General features: G+C 42.7%; 1 protein-coding gene across 1 annotated transcript in view; it reads right to left on the bottom strand.

Annotated features, from left to right (window-relative positions):
• The window catches only part of SND1 (staphylococcal nuclease and tudor domain containing 1), a 432,660-nt gene that overhangs the window by 340,217 nt on the left and 78,690 nt on the right, over window positions 1–13,753 (bottom strand). The window contains exon 10 of the mRNA XM_068549395.1: window positions 4,780–4,893. Coding sequence (XP_068405496.1) covers window positions 4,780–4,893 — 114 coding nt within the window. The remainder of the gene's footprint in view (window positions 1–4,779; window positions 4,894–13,753) is intronic.

Genomic DNA, 13,753 nt, shown 5'->3' with positions numbered 1-13,753 from the left:
CTCTAGGAAGTCCTGAGATGCACAGTGTGTTGTCTCCTTTAAGGCAGCAGCTCAGAAAACCCATAGCCTTTCGCCAAGATTTAGCACTTGTATCTTTGTGGCAAACAACTGGATAACACAGACTACACCTTTAGAGAAACCCTGATACATGTTCGGGTCACAGGAGCACCCCATACCAGTGTCCAAAATGGATCTCAGCCTGAAGGAGCTACATCTCCAAAGAGATGACACTGGATTCACCCTGAATAATCCAAAAGCTTGGTGCCACAGAAACAGAATCAACAGCATCAGACATCCAACTGTACTCCTTCTGAGGGAAATACTACACACTCTAGCTTTTAACTCTGTCACATGTTCCAGCAACAAATCAAGCTCTAACCAAAATCTGGGAGCCGTGGCTAACCCATGAATTTCCGGGTGCTACTGGAAAAGAGCTGCCTAGAATGCAAACAGTTCCTTTGATCATGCGGTTTTGTCCAGAGCCCTTCCTCTGGCTACAATCAGAAAGTAACCAAAAGGGGGGAATGGAAGTACACAGTTAGCCTTGGGCAAAACCTCCTCGCCTTCATGTATAATTTAATAGAAATGAATTTGTCTCTGTATTTAAAAAAAGGAAAATCCAATTTGCCCTACTATCCCCACAATATATAGAGGTGTCTCAGAAGATCTGTATTAGCTGATGTCACATTAATTTTTAGGGTAGGGGGAAGATAAACATTAAAAGAACCTCCCCGTTCTTACCTGAAGGGCAAGCCCCACTGGGTCATCATCTGGGAGCTTGTAGGCAGGCCCACCCATAGCAGGAGTCTCTGCACACCACCTGCATGCCCCTGAGGAAGCTCATGCAAAGACTTTCCCTCTTCATCTCCTCCTCCAGTTCCTTAATCTGCACCTCATCCCACTCTGTTCTTTTGTGTAGAATGAGCTCCAATACCATAAGCTGCCAAGTTACTTTTTCTCCGTTTCAAAGCCACTGACACCCCCTCCCCCAAAATGTCCCCAAATTCGAGAGAAGGCAATCTCCTGAGGGTTTCATTCAGCACCCTCCACGGTCCCTCCGTCATCTCCAAACAACTGTCAAGCATCCTTTGTTTCTGTAAGTATGAGACCATTCCCCAATTCCCAAAACACGCCCTCGACGTCTTCTTTGGAGAGTCCATCAGCCCTGTTCTAACTAGGACAGCCGCATCGTCTTGTACACATTGTGCCGTGCACGAGGGCACCTGGCCAAGCGGACCGAGGGAGAGTGGGAGCTAAAATTCAGCCTCCACTCTACTTGCCAAGCCATAGGCCCTGACGTGAGGCTGCCTGAAGGAAGGGGCACCCTTCTCTAACCTGCACAAGGGTGCAACGTGGCCTAACAGAGGTCCCGACATCCATGCCTTGAGTACTTGACTGGACTCCCCTTGTAGTATAGGAACTGTTGGTACACAGTAAAGAACACCAGGGAAACCAAAGACTCCAAGGGGACTCCTGCTTGCCTAGTCATTACACACATATAGTTACAGCCTCACTGGGATCTCTGGGTGATTTCTATTCCTACACCCATACTGTAAATCTCTTTAAAATAAGCAGAGAGCAGAATCTCCACTCATTGTGAGGGTTCCAGGGAGAATTCTTCAAGTAGAAAGACTCCTCCAGCAAGAGAGGCTACTGGAGCCACATCCACAGCCTCTCCTTCCTCATACCTTTCACCCCCAGGTGAGCTTTACCAAAAACAAAACCAGAACCCCTCGCTACAGATCAGTTTTCATCTAGCATGATCTTCTTTTATAGACGCAAAGTACTTTCATGTTTTATAAATGAAAGCCACCAACACAAGCACACTCAAACCCAAAAGGTGCCATCCCTTAAAATCGTTCAAGACAAAAGCCTACAAGGCATGGCAGACATGTTTTCAACACGTGACCTCTGCCTAACTCCCAAACTCATTTCTTACTACCCCCTGGCATTAAGTATCCTCTATTCCAGTCATACAAAATTACTCACAGTTCATCACATGCCCCACATTCTCTCTCTTTTCATGAGTATCCGGCAATATTCACAGGACATGCATGATCTGGCCCTGCCCATATTCTGGACCACACAGGCATCACACCACTCATGCACCATCCACAGAGGCCATCCATTCCCTATTCCCAAACTCACCCGGTTCTTGTCATTGCTGCTGTCTTGGTCAGAAATTGTCTTCTCCCCACTTTTTACCTAGTTAACTCTTAATCAGCCTTCAGGCCTTAAAAGTCACTTCCTCAAAGAAGCCTTCCCAGATTATGCATTCTTATAAACGCTAACCTTTCCTTTCATAATACAAGACATAAACGTGATTACTTGCGTATTTCCCCTACTAGATTTTAAAGTTCCATGAGAGTAGTTCCATGAGGGTTTACTCCCCACTGCAACCCCAGCATAGCATCTGGTACAAAGTGGGTACCCAGTAAGTATTTATCAATGACAATGAACCTATTCATTTGAATTCCTAAACCTGTGCTGTCCATTACAGTAGCCACTACACACCCGTGGCTGCTGAGCCCTAGAGATATGCTAGGATGAACTGAGATCCGAGTATAAAACATACACCAGATTTCCAAGACACAGTGAAAATAAAAGTAAAATATCTCATGAATTTTTTACATTCATTAAATGTTGAAATGACACTGTTTTGGATATAGTAAGTCAAATAAACTGCATTAAAATTAAGGTTCTTTAAAACATAGCTACTAGACAATTTTAAATAACACACAGAGCTCACGTTTGGGGCTTGCATTATGTGTCTATTGGACGGTGCTGGTCTAGAGTGCCCTTTCTCTCATCTGCTCACTTCCAAGCTCACTTCGTCTGTGGGCACTCAAGAGGTATTCGAGCTGCTCCTGGGAAGACTTCCCAAGCACCCACCACAACAGGGCTCTTCACAGCACCCACCACCACTGTACTCAAAGTGTCTTATGTTAATTTCTTATGTGACCCTCATTAAAATCTTCCAAAGGAATTTAATGAACAAATAAGGGACATCATTCTTCATTTCACTCAAAAGCCGTATGTTGACTCTTAGAGCTGAGACTCACTTAGAACTTTCTTAAACTGGAGTAAGATCTCAGGAGTGAACAGAAGTCTAACAAATAAAATAAGAGATAACCTACCTTGGTAAAGAACAAGAAATTCTATAAACATGATCCTGCCTAAACTGGGAAATGTATCCCAACAACTTTCTGTCATCCGCTAGGCTAAGGGAAATCCATCCATTACCCCCTGAGGAGTTCCAAAGGATCCGAGAAAAACAAAAACTTCTCAGTGGTAGTTTAGTTCTTACTCGAGAAAACTTGCTATCATCAGACCTACGCTATAACTCCCCCACGCCCCTAAAAACTGCTTAAAATTCAGCTACTGAGTCCCCTTTAACATAATGCTTTGGCTGATGATGCAGGCAAAAAATTAACGTTCAAGAATTCCAAAGTTGTGGTTGCCGTGGGAACCTTAATTCCAACTGCATGGCACAGATGCAGAACTGTGGACTACTCCCAGTGCTGACAAAACTGGACATGTGTATTTACTCTGTGCAATGAGGCAGAGCTACAGTTACTGAGAGAACCTTATTTTGGCATTTCTAGGCTTTCGTGCATTTACATTCTCAACCTTACCACAATCCTGTTTGCTGCATTAAATTGCCTCCTCTGTGGGATAAAACGGCTGGGGGGTTGGGGGTAGAGATGAACTGATTGGCCAGACATTCAAAGAACCCATCCTGTATGGGTTTCTTACGCATGATCTGACTCAAAAGACAATCACAATATTTTCATTTGAATCTTATGGGCTGTCTCTAAACTCTCACACAAATGAAAACAGGGCCTGAATTTCAACTCGTGAATGAACCAAGACGTGCAAAACATCAGAAAAGCAAATTTCAAGTCTCTAGAGCTACAAAAGGGATACATTAAAAAGCCACACAGCACTAACTTCAACCACACTGTTCAATTTGCCGTTGGCACCGGCTCTCACTGAGGACCCAGTTCATAACCAATCGACACAGTTACACACTTTAGTTATCAGAAGGCAAAAACAGGGGCTATCTGTAAAAACCAGACAGCCAGATAAACAAAGAAGTCCAACCACAATCCCTTTCCCCAACCTGTTATAACTCATAACAATGGAAAGAAAATGACCACAGAATTTAAAACAAAACTGCCTGCAGTTTTCAGCCTAAACATAATTTCCCAAAGTTGACATACCAAAATCATACACATTGGCTAGGCAAGCACCCTTGCTGCCAAAAGATCCAACAAACAGCAAGAAACAGTACAGCTAATAATTCTAGTTACCACTTGGAAAAGATGAGTAGGTGGCCCCAGATAATATATATACCAAGATTCATTTCTTCCTAGAGCAAAGACATACAGATCAAATCAAAATGACCAGCAGAACAAGCCTTACTATCATGCATGTGAGACACAGATCTTTTCCTCTCCTTATCCTCAGATAATAAGATCTCGTTAATAAACAAGCCTCATTTACCACCTAACATATACCAACCCTAACTCCTCTCCAGCCCCTTAGGGAGGAATGCCAACAGGGCCCATCGAAAATGAAGGAGAGTAGTGAGTGTGGTTCAGGAGAAACTGAGACCTGCCCAATAGCAGCTAGGCTGCAAATACTAGGAAATAATACTTTGGCGATTTACACTACTTGTCCGTTAGCATTCTCCCACACATGGATCACATCTAACTAATTCTCCTTCTCTTCCCCTTTGGTTTTGGAAAAGAGGCTTTGCTGCTTTTCTCATCTCACCTGTGTATTCTCCCCCTCCAGCCTCGGTGGTCGGATGCTGGACAAGTGGATGGTCTTGTAGTCCCCAGAGTTCAGCTTCACAACAATGGCATCGGCATTCAGCACCTGCATCACCTGTGGGCGAGAAGGCAAAAATGCTTAAATGTTGCCTCGATAGCCCAAATCTCGTAGTACACATGCTAAGGAGCAAGGCACACCCAATTACAGGAAGAAGGATAAGATCAAGAGCCATTTGGGGTAGATCCAGTATCTTTCTTTATGGTACAACAATGTTGAAGAAAACTATCCTATAATTATCAGCCCCCAAAGAGATGGTGATTTCTCAACGAGGCGGGATCTGTATCATTCATAAAGACGGTCAGCTTTTTTTTAATCTTTTGCCCTGACCAAGATTTGTGGTTAACTACAAAGCTTACGAACTGGAAATCCAGTCTCTACGTGCTATTGAAGATTTTCCTTGAAACAGGTTCTAAGCTACAATCAAAATGCCTATCACAACATGATTCTAGGAAAAGAGGCAAGGGCTGGATTAGAAGAAGGTAGTAGCATTAGATGAGAAAGAACCAAAATAGGACACCCCAATGCAGAGCACAAAAATCAAAGGCAAGTGAAGGGCAAAAAGAATTGTCATCTCAGCGTGCGAAAGGAGATGCTAAGCTGTTAATCTCACCGGCAGAAATATTAAATTGCTAAGATATTACTTCAACTACTCTGAAAGCCACCTTTTCAGAGCACTACTATGGGCATCTATGTTTTGGAACCCAAAGTCAGTAACACTGGACCCCACTCTCAGCCAGTGATTAACTCCCAATCTGGGGTAGTTTACGAGGGTATCTATTCAAGGGCAAGAGTACAAATATTCCTCTGTGGAGGTTATTAGAACACTCCACCAATGTGTAGAGAATAAAATTCCATTGAAACCAGACTAGGACCACATCAGGGTTGTAACTAGACCTCATAATTCAGCCAGCAGTCTACAATTCACCCAATTATATTCAGAACCTGTTGTTACAAGGCTGTTTGGATTTTTTTGCAAGTAACACTTTGCTATAAGGTAGCTATTGACTACAAAACACCATCACCGTCTGCAGAACCAAAACTAACTCTCCTAGGCTTCAATCAGACCCCATCAGGAGCAAACAGGTAGCTGAACAAACTACGGGGTCAGCTGCACCGTGAGTGTAGACTTGCAAAATTCCCCCTCCTCTTTTATATGTGAAACAAAAGGAGCCGGCCTCTCCTTTGCTGTGGTGGGTATCACACTGGTAAGTATCCTAAAAGAGCCTTCACTAACTATTCTCTGGAAGGCTCACAACCTTTTACAACAGAATATACCCATTTATTTGCAGACTCCTGCGAAAGTAGCTAGTCTCTACCTTTTCCAGAGAACCAGCCAACCACACACAAAAAAAGAGTAAAGAGTAATTTAAGGGACAATCTGAAGAAGGAGCAAAAAGCAAAACCAAGCGAGAAATTATACATGACAGGAAATAGCAGGAGGAAAGCGCCATCAAACAGGATGAATGAAAAAAGAAAGATGACAGCTGGAATCAAGCTATAAGTCCATGGAAGGCTGACTACAGCTCGTGGACGGGAAGACGTCCTGGGGTTTTAACACAATAAGTAATGGAAGCGGCGTAGAGAAAAACAGGCCAGGGCAAAAAGAGTAGTAAAGAGTCTGAGAAAGAGCTGTGTAGATTAGGAGAGGGGGTAATTATTTTTAATTTTTAACTATGTCTAAGATTAACTTGCAAACCTGAATGCAGGGGAAAAAAAAAAAAAAAAAAAAAAAAAACAGGCTCAAATAACCACAGCCATTCTGCTACAACCTTTTTCATAGATCTGAGAGTCACATAAAGGCTAACGCTAAAACCCAGACAGCCAGAATCCAAAACTCACCTGACCAGAAAACCTTAGTGAAGTCCAAGGGTAATCAAAAGCATGATGTGTGGTCACAAGAGGACCAAGTCAAGGTCAGGAATGATTACCTAGGCATGAGTGGTGCCAAAGTGTATAGGACCCTCCAAATCAAAGAGGCCCAATCATTTTAAGTGTAGAACTTAAAAACAGCCAAGAAAGTATAACCGAGAACACAGACTAAGTAACTGCAAGAAAAAGAGTACATCTTGTTCCCATTATCATCTAGACACATTAATGCCAAGTAAAAATGCCCATCATAATGGAATCTCCCTCTCACTCCTTAAAGACAGCAGCACTGGCTTGGCCAACTGACCAAAAGAAAAAGACCTCAGCTAATGATTTCCCTATGCTTCAAAATCCCACATTTGTATGAAATGGATTACAGCACATGGGGGTAGGGGAGGGGGCCACGAGGTATCCATGATACGTGCTATACTGCTATCCCACCTTCAAACCAAAAACTCCACAAAGCCATACCAAGCAAAACAGCTCGTACAGCAAATCAATACTGCTCCTCCCTCAAAAGCACAGGACCACTGCCCAACGGATACGGTAATCATCAGGCATCTCAAGTGCACGCACATCATTGTGTTTCCTAAATCTCAATGATGGACCAAGCTACACATTCCTCCCACTGCAAAACTAACTCCTATTAAATTGCCAACTGCCAAAAGCATAGGAAAGCTTCCTATAATCAAGACATGAGAAATATCTAGACATTCTCTACTCCCTAGTCATGCTCAGAGAGAAATACAACCAGGGAAAGTACCACGGTGCTCACACCTTCACCCCCTGATTACAGAATGTGAAGATCTAAGCATACCCCGGTGACAAGTTACTGGTATTCGTCACCCCTTATGATGTGTTAGCAGCCGCGGCAGCAGCAAACGGCTTCTTGGAGCTGTAAATTTCAGGCCTCAGCAGCAGACTCTGCTCGGCATCTCCCTGATTAGCAACCTCCTCTTCAGGAACTGTACACTCTGATGCTGCCAGCTAAACGAGCTCTGCCCTTCTGAAGGGGTGTGAGTGTGCGTGTCTGTGTGTGTGTATGTAAGTGTGGTTTATGGTGTTTTATTCCTCTGTAAATTGTGTCATTACTGTCCGGAGAACAAGCAGCTCCTGGGCAGAGACATGGAAGAAACAATAAAATAGTAGTTACAGTCACACACTGTGCAATAAGCAAAATGCAGCGTGGATTACTATCCAAAGCCTGCTCGTCAGCACCATCACAGACCACATTGATAACAGTCATATTTCTGATGGTGCTTTTCATCAGGACATTCTGCAGTATGCCCACATCATCGCTCACCTTCTCCACAAGCTACTGACCCCTAGTCAAAACACACACACACACACACACACACACACACACACACACACACACACATATCCTACCCTACCACACGCTCCAAGAGCAGAATCTACACAGAAAAAAAAGGTCACTGGCTGGACTTGAGATACATGCCCTAAATCCAATTCCCTCCCCAGTTCTTAGACCCCAACTGTAAAAGGAAAAATGAGTGGCTTGATGACACGCGCAGACTAAGGGCTGCCACAAGTCAGGAGAATGGCAGCGTGCTGTCAGGGGCAAGGGACGCCCATCCCTCACCCTGGCCTCCTGCCACACTCCCCATCTGCGGAGCCCATCCACACTGCTGCGCTCTGGATGCAAAGGGCTGCTGCCGCTCAGCTTCTAAAAACCCTGCGGCATCCATGCAACGAACATAGAGAGCCGACAACAGCCTCCTGAGCTGGACCCTCAGAAGAGTCCCCAGACACAACCACCAGTCCTCCCAAAGCTGCCTATGTTATCAGTACCAGAGAGGAAGAAAAGGAATATCCGCCCAAACAGGACTCCTTCAGGCACCACCAGCGAGCACCCTCGATGGGGCCACTGGAAATGGGACACCAAACACCCTTTCTACTCCCTAACCTCAGGACATCCGGCTGCTTCTCCTGCTCCCCAAGGCTGTCTGCCAGGTCTGTTCTCCCCAAGCTAACCCTGGAAACACTAGTGAAACAACACCAAAGTGGGGGAAATAAGGAGCACCCCACCCTGTTACAGCAATGGCCGGGGCTCACCGCACAGATCCCTTCGCTGGCCCCCAGAACAGCACAGCTGCCACCCTTTGTCCTCACACAATACAAAGCGCCACTTTCTGATGCAAATACCCCTAGGCACCTAAGCGCAAGCCAACAAACTGGACACCGTAGGAGGTACTTAAAAGGAAGCCAAGCATCAGACAAATTCCCAGAGAGGGGCAGCCGACAAAATACCCGACCCATACTCCTCATGACTGTCAAGGTCATCAAAAGCAAAGAAAATCTGAGAAACCATCAAATCCAAGAGAAACTTAACAAGATATGACAACTAAATTTAGCGTGCTATTGAGGATGAGATTCTGCAACAGAAAACAGACATTAGAGGGAAAGTAACTTTAGTTGATAATAACGTATCAGTGCTGGTATACTACTTACAATCGATGTGCCATAATCATGTCAGATAATAATAAGGGAAGCTGGTGGGGGGGGTAGTGGGGCAAGGGGTTAATGTGGGAACTCCGCAGTATCTGTTAATTTTTCTGTAAATCTAAAACTCTTCTAAAAATAAAGGCTCAATTTAGAAAGCTAGGTAAATGTTTACAAATCTTTCCTAATTCAATCATTTTCTTATCAGCAAATTAGTTTGCTAACTTAAGCTACAAACGAAGTCTTGACCTCTTTTTGGTACAGGAGGGGCCACCTTCCTAGCCAGACCATCCCCAGAACTTCCTTTTCATCTGAAAGCCATATGACAAAAGGTCAAGGAAGTAGCTAGTATTTTTTTGTTCTCTCCATGTTACCAAATAGGAATATAAAAGTCTAGCCAAAAATACTAAATATCCTTGCTTAAAAACCATCTCAGAGAGACATGATAATGAACCCCATTCACAGCTATGACATTTTTGCACAGCAAAAAATCATCAGGGCCAAACCAAATAAGTACTAGAATCCACTGCATCCATGGATAGCTTATAACCTGACCTCCAAAACTGGACATGGCCAACAATATCACACAGTTAACTACTGAGGGTTATCTCCCAGACGAAGCCCTAAAGGGTAATAAGCTCCTTGAGAACGCGAACCACTTCTCATTCTTTTGCATCTTCTCAAAGCACCTAGTTTGGGGCTCTGTCGGTTAAGCAATCAATTGGTACAGAGAACCAAGCTAGCGGCCTCTATCTTACCAGGCCAGGCAGTGAGAAGACTCCACCCCCTCTCCCCACCCGCAAGTGTTATTCAGGTCTGTGAAATCTGCAAGGCCCAAGCATCCAGCAGCAGGGACAGGGAAGCCAAGCCATGTGCTCAAGGGACCATATGGCTACAAACAGCACAGCTCAGCTAAAACGCCACAGGGAAGGCAGGCAGGAAACTGGCAAGCCACGACAGGCACAAAAGTCTCAAGTAGGCTCAGCTAATCGCTGTGAAGTGAACATGCCTCTCTGCTAACCTGGAGAGACAAGGATAGCCCTCCCTAGCATTTCCTTCCTTAAGAAGAGAAGCTGCTTAAGCAGAGAATGGAAACCAGTCTTTCAGTGCCACGTGTACCCAGAGAATACTTTGTTGAGTTTCAAATTTCTCAGAAGTGAGACTCTCGGCCAACATTCCAACCTACAGCTTTGCATCAGTTCCAGAAGTCACCCAGAGGGTCCCAGAGGCACCCAGTTAAAGAGTTCCCAGGTCACCTTTAGCAGGCTTTGCAGGCTATTTAGCTGTTCCCTGTACAATTAATTCCTGGGAGGCAGTGGTCCTCTCTTCAGCAGTCACTCTGTTTGTTCAGGCCTCAGGGTCACATCAGGCTCAGAGCAGAATCCTTCAGTGAGAACTTGCAGGACTGTCAGACTATGTTAGGGAAGGCTCAAGGCACCTTAGGACCTTTTCAGGTTTCCTTGAAAGAGTAGTTTGTCATTAACAAATGTTTTAAATTAGGCAAAATGACTACAAAACTGCAGCTGGGTTCTAGCTTGTGAAAAGAAATACAGATCATTTTCCCTTTTACATTTAATGCTGATATCCCATGTTCTACAACAGGGTTTGGTAAACTGTGGCCAAGGGCCTACCACTTACTCTTGTAAATAAAGTTTTAGTGGAACACAGCCACGCCCACATTTACATATTATCCACAGCTGTTTTCTTGCTACAGTGGCAGAATTGAGTAGTTGCAAAGACACTATATGGCCCAGAAAGCCTAAAATATTTACTATAGTCCTTTAAGAAAAAGTTGGTCAAGCTCTGCTCTACAACATATTAGAAAATGAACACACATGGGATATACAATAGTTACCATTCCTGGGGAGCTATCTGGCAAATATCCTCCAAAATACTCCTAAGGAAATAACTGCCATTTACGTAGAGATTCACTCCATTTTCTAAAAAACGGAAAAGTGATAAACTACATAATAACTTACTGGGGACTAGTTAAATAAATTATGATGCAGCCTTATAATGGAACACTATGAACAATAAAGCAAGTTCAAATACTTATTTTGTTAGTCTCCCTAAATACCTCTACACAGAAATAAAGGGTTTGGGGGGCTGTTTATTTTGTTTTGTTTTGTTCTTTGCCAAAAGCCCAAAAGGACAAAGATAATGGGAGAGAAGAATATAGCAACAAAACTTGGAAGCTGGAAAGCAGAGGGATGAGTGGTAAGTGACTCCACAGACTCACAAAAGCTAAATCCTGAGCTAGTGATGAGAAAAGAAAATAGCCTTTCTGAATTATACTGCAGACTTCCCCTACCCAAGAGTAAGAAACTATCAAATCAGGAATCTCAAGGGGGGATGAAAATAAGGCCCAAAACTAGGACTGGTTTAAAATCTATGTAAGAAGCACCTGGATTTCAAAATGTATACCCTAAATCCCATACGTAAGAGTTCATTGCTCCTAAGCCAGTGTTGAATACCTAATTCTTTGAGAGAGACAACCAAGGATCACCAGATATCTGAGGAAAGACTCTAATATGGAAAATAAGGGATCAAAATAACCAAAGAGAATTAAAAACAACTTAGACAACAAAGACTATGTGGGGAGAAAAAAATCTTCAAAAAATTATTATTAATTCCTCAAAAACCTAACAGATGATATTCATCTCTGAAATAAGTATTACATGTTATTTTTTAAAACAGTATAAGAGAAACATTCAGAGAACAAAGAAAGCTCTTAGAAATTAAAATACAGCATCATAAATGAAATATCTAATAGAAGAGATGAGAGACAAATACAAAGATATCTAGAAAGAAGACAAGACAAAAAGATGGAAAATATTAAGAAAAAATTAGAAGACTAGTCCATGAAGTCAAACATCCAAACAGGAATTCTAGAAAAATAGAGAGCAGATAAACTAGATGGAAATCAACAACAAAATAGTTGAAATTCCCAGACATAAAGGACTAAAAATTAAACCACAAAGTGCTCACACATGGATAAACAAAGCGCATCATTGTGAAATTTCAGAATAAAGAAGAATTTGCTAACAGCTTACAGAAATAAAAAATATATCATAAGGATGAGAGATCAGACCACTAAAATACACGAAAAAAAAAAAACTCCAATAGATGAATGACAGTGGAGCAATGCCTTCATAATTCTAAAAGAAAATAACTTCTAACATAAAATTCTATACCCACCTAAACTATCATGTGTAATAACAGAGTAGATATGAAAGGTCTCAAAAAATTTACCTACCAAGCACTCTTTTCCCAAGAAGCTACAGAATGTGTGCCACCGAAATAGAGTCGTAAATCATAAAGAAGCCAAAAGATCCAGCAAACATAGTACCAACCCAGGAGTGAGGCAAAGAAAAACTCAGGATAATGGTAAAGAAATTGAAAGATGACAGCTTCATAAAAGGAAAAAAAAGAACTAATCCAGACTGGTACAGGTTACAAGGCTCCTGGAAAGTAGTATTGAAAAAGATAAAGAATAACAGACTGAATCAATGTCTTGAGAAGAGATTTAGACAGGCAGAATGTGGGGGTTGAATTAATAAGTACGAAAAAGATATATATAGAAATTTAAAAATAATTACCTCCAGGGAAAACAAAAAATCATGCAGGAAATGAAAAGTAGTCATAATATGCTATATGGCTTGGAAGTGATAGCATTTACAAAGTAAACACTGAATATTAACTGAGCCAGAATTATGATACAGTTCTATTAGAAGGCATGGAGAAAAGTACATGCACACCCATGTGTGAAAAAACTAAATCCTCACCTTCCATCCTGTGAAGGAAAAGGGGTTATGCCTGAAAAATCAAGAGCGAGCAATGTAACATTTTATTCCAAGACATGGATTAGCAAAGAGTTGAAAATGGCTGCCTCAAGGGAGGTGGAAACAGACAGTACATTTCTTAAGCAGACAATAGAGTTCTTTAAAAATGTTTACATAAATGGCTGCCTCAAGGGAGAGGGAAACAGACAGTACATTTCTTCTTTTTTTCCCCTTTTTTTTTTTTTTAAAGTGACTCAGCCCTTGCAGTGCTGTTTTGGGAGGTCACCACTCTTTTTTCTTAAATTTTATTTATTTATTTATTTATTTTTGGCTGCATTGGGTCTTCGTTGCTGCACACAGGCTTTCTCCAGTTGCTGCAAGCAGGGGCTGCTCTTCGTTGCAGTGCGCGGGCTCTAGGAGCGCAGACTTCAGTAGTTGTGGCACGTGGGTTCAGTAGTTGTGGCTTGCATGCTCTAGAGCACAGGCTCAGTAGTTGTGGCGCATGGGCTTAGTTGCTCTGTGGCATGTGGGATCTTCCCGGGCCAGGGATCGAACCCATGTCCCCTGCACTGGCAGGTGGATTCTTAACCACTGCACCACCAGGGAAGCCCCCAGACAGTACATTTCTTAAGAAGACCCTAGAGTTCTTTAAAAATGTTTACGTCTTAAAAATAAAAACTTACAAACTTAAAAATTATATACAAAAGAATACAAGTCAGGACTATTCAAAAGTGGCTGCCAGTCTGCAATGAGATAAGGCGCTTGTAGCAGAACATAAATCAACTACATCACTGAGAACACTG

The sequence above is a fragment of the Eschrichtius robustus genome, chromosome 8 (assembly GCF_028021215.1).
Source record: "Eschrichtius robustus isolate mEscRob2 chromosome 8, mEscRob2.pri, whole genome shotgun sequence".
Taxonomy (NCBI): domain Eukaryota; kingdom Metazoa; phylum Chordata; class Mammalia; order Artiodactyla; family Eschrichtiidae; genus Eschrichtius; species Eschrichtius robustus.
The sequence above is the reverse complement of the archived record's forward strand: the minus strand, read 5'-3'. Positions and strand labels throughout refer to the sequence as shown.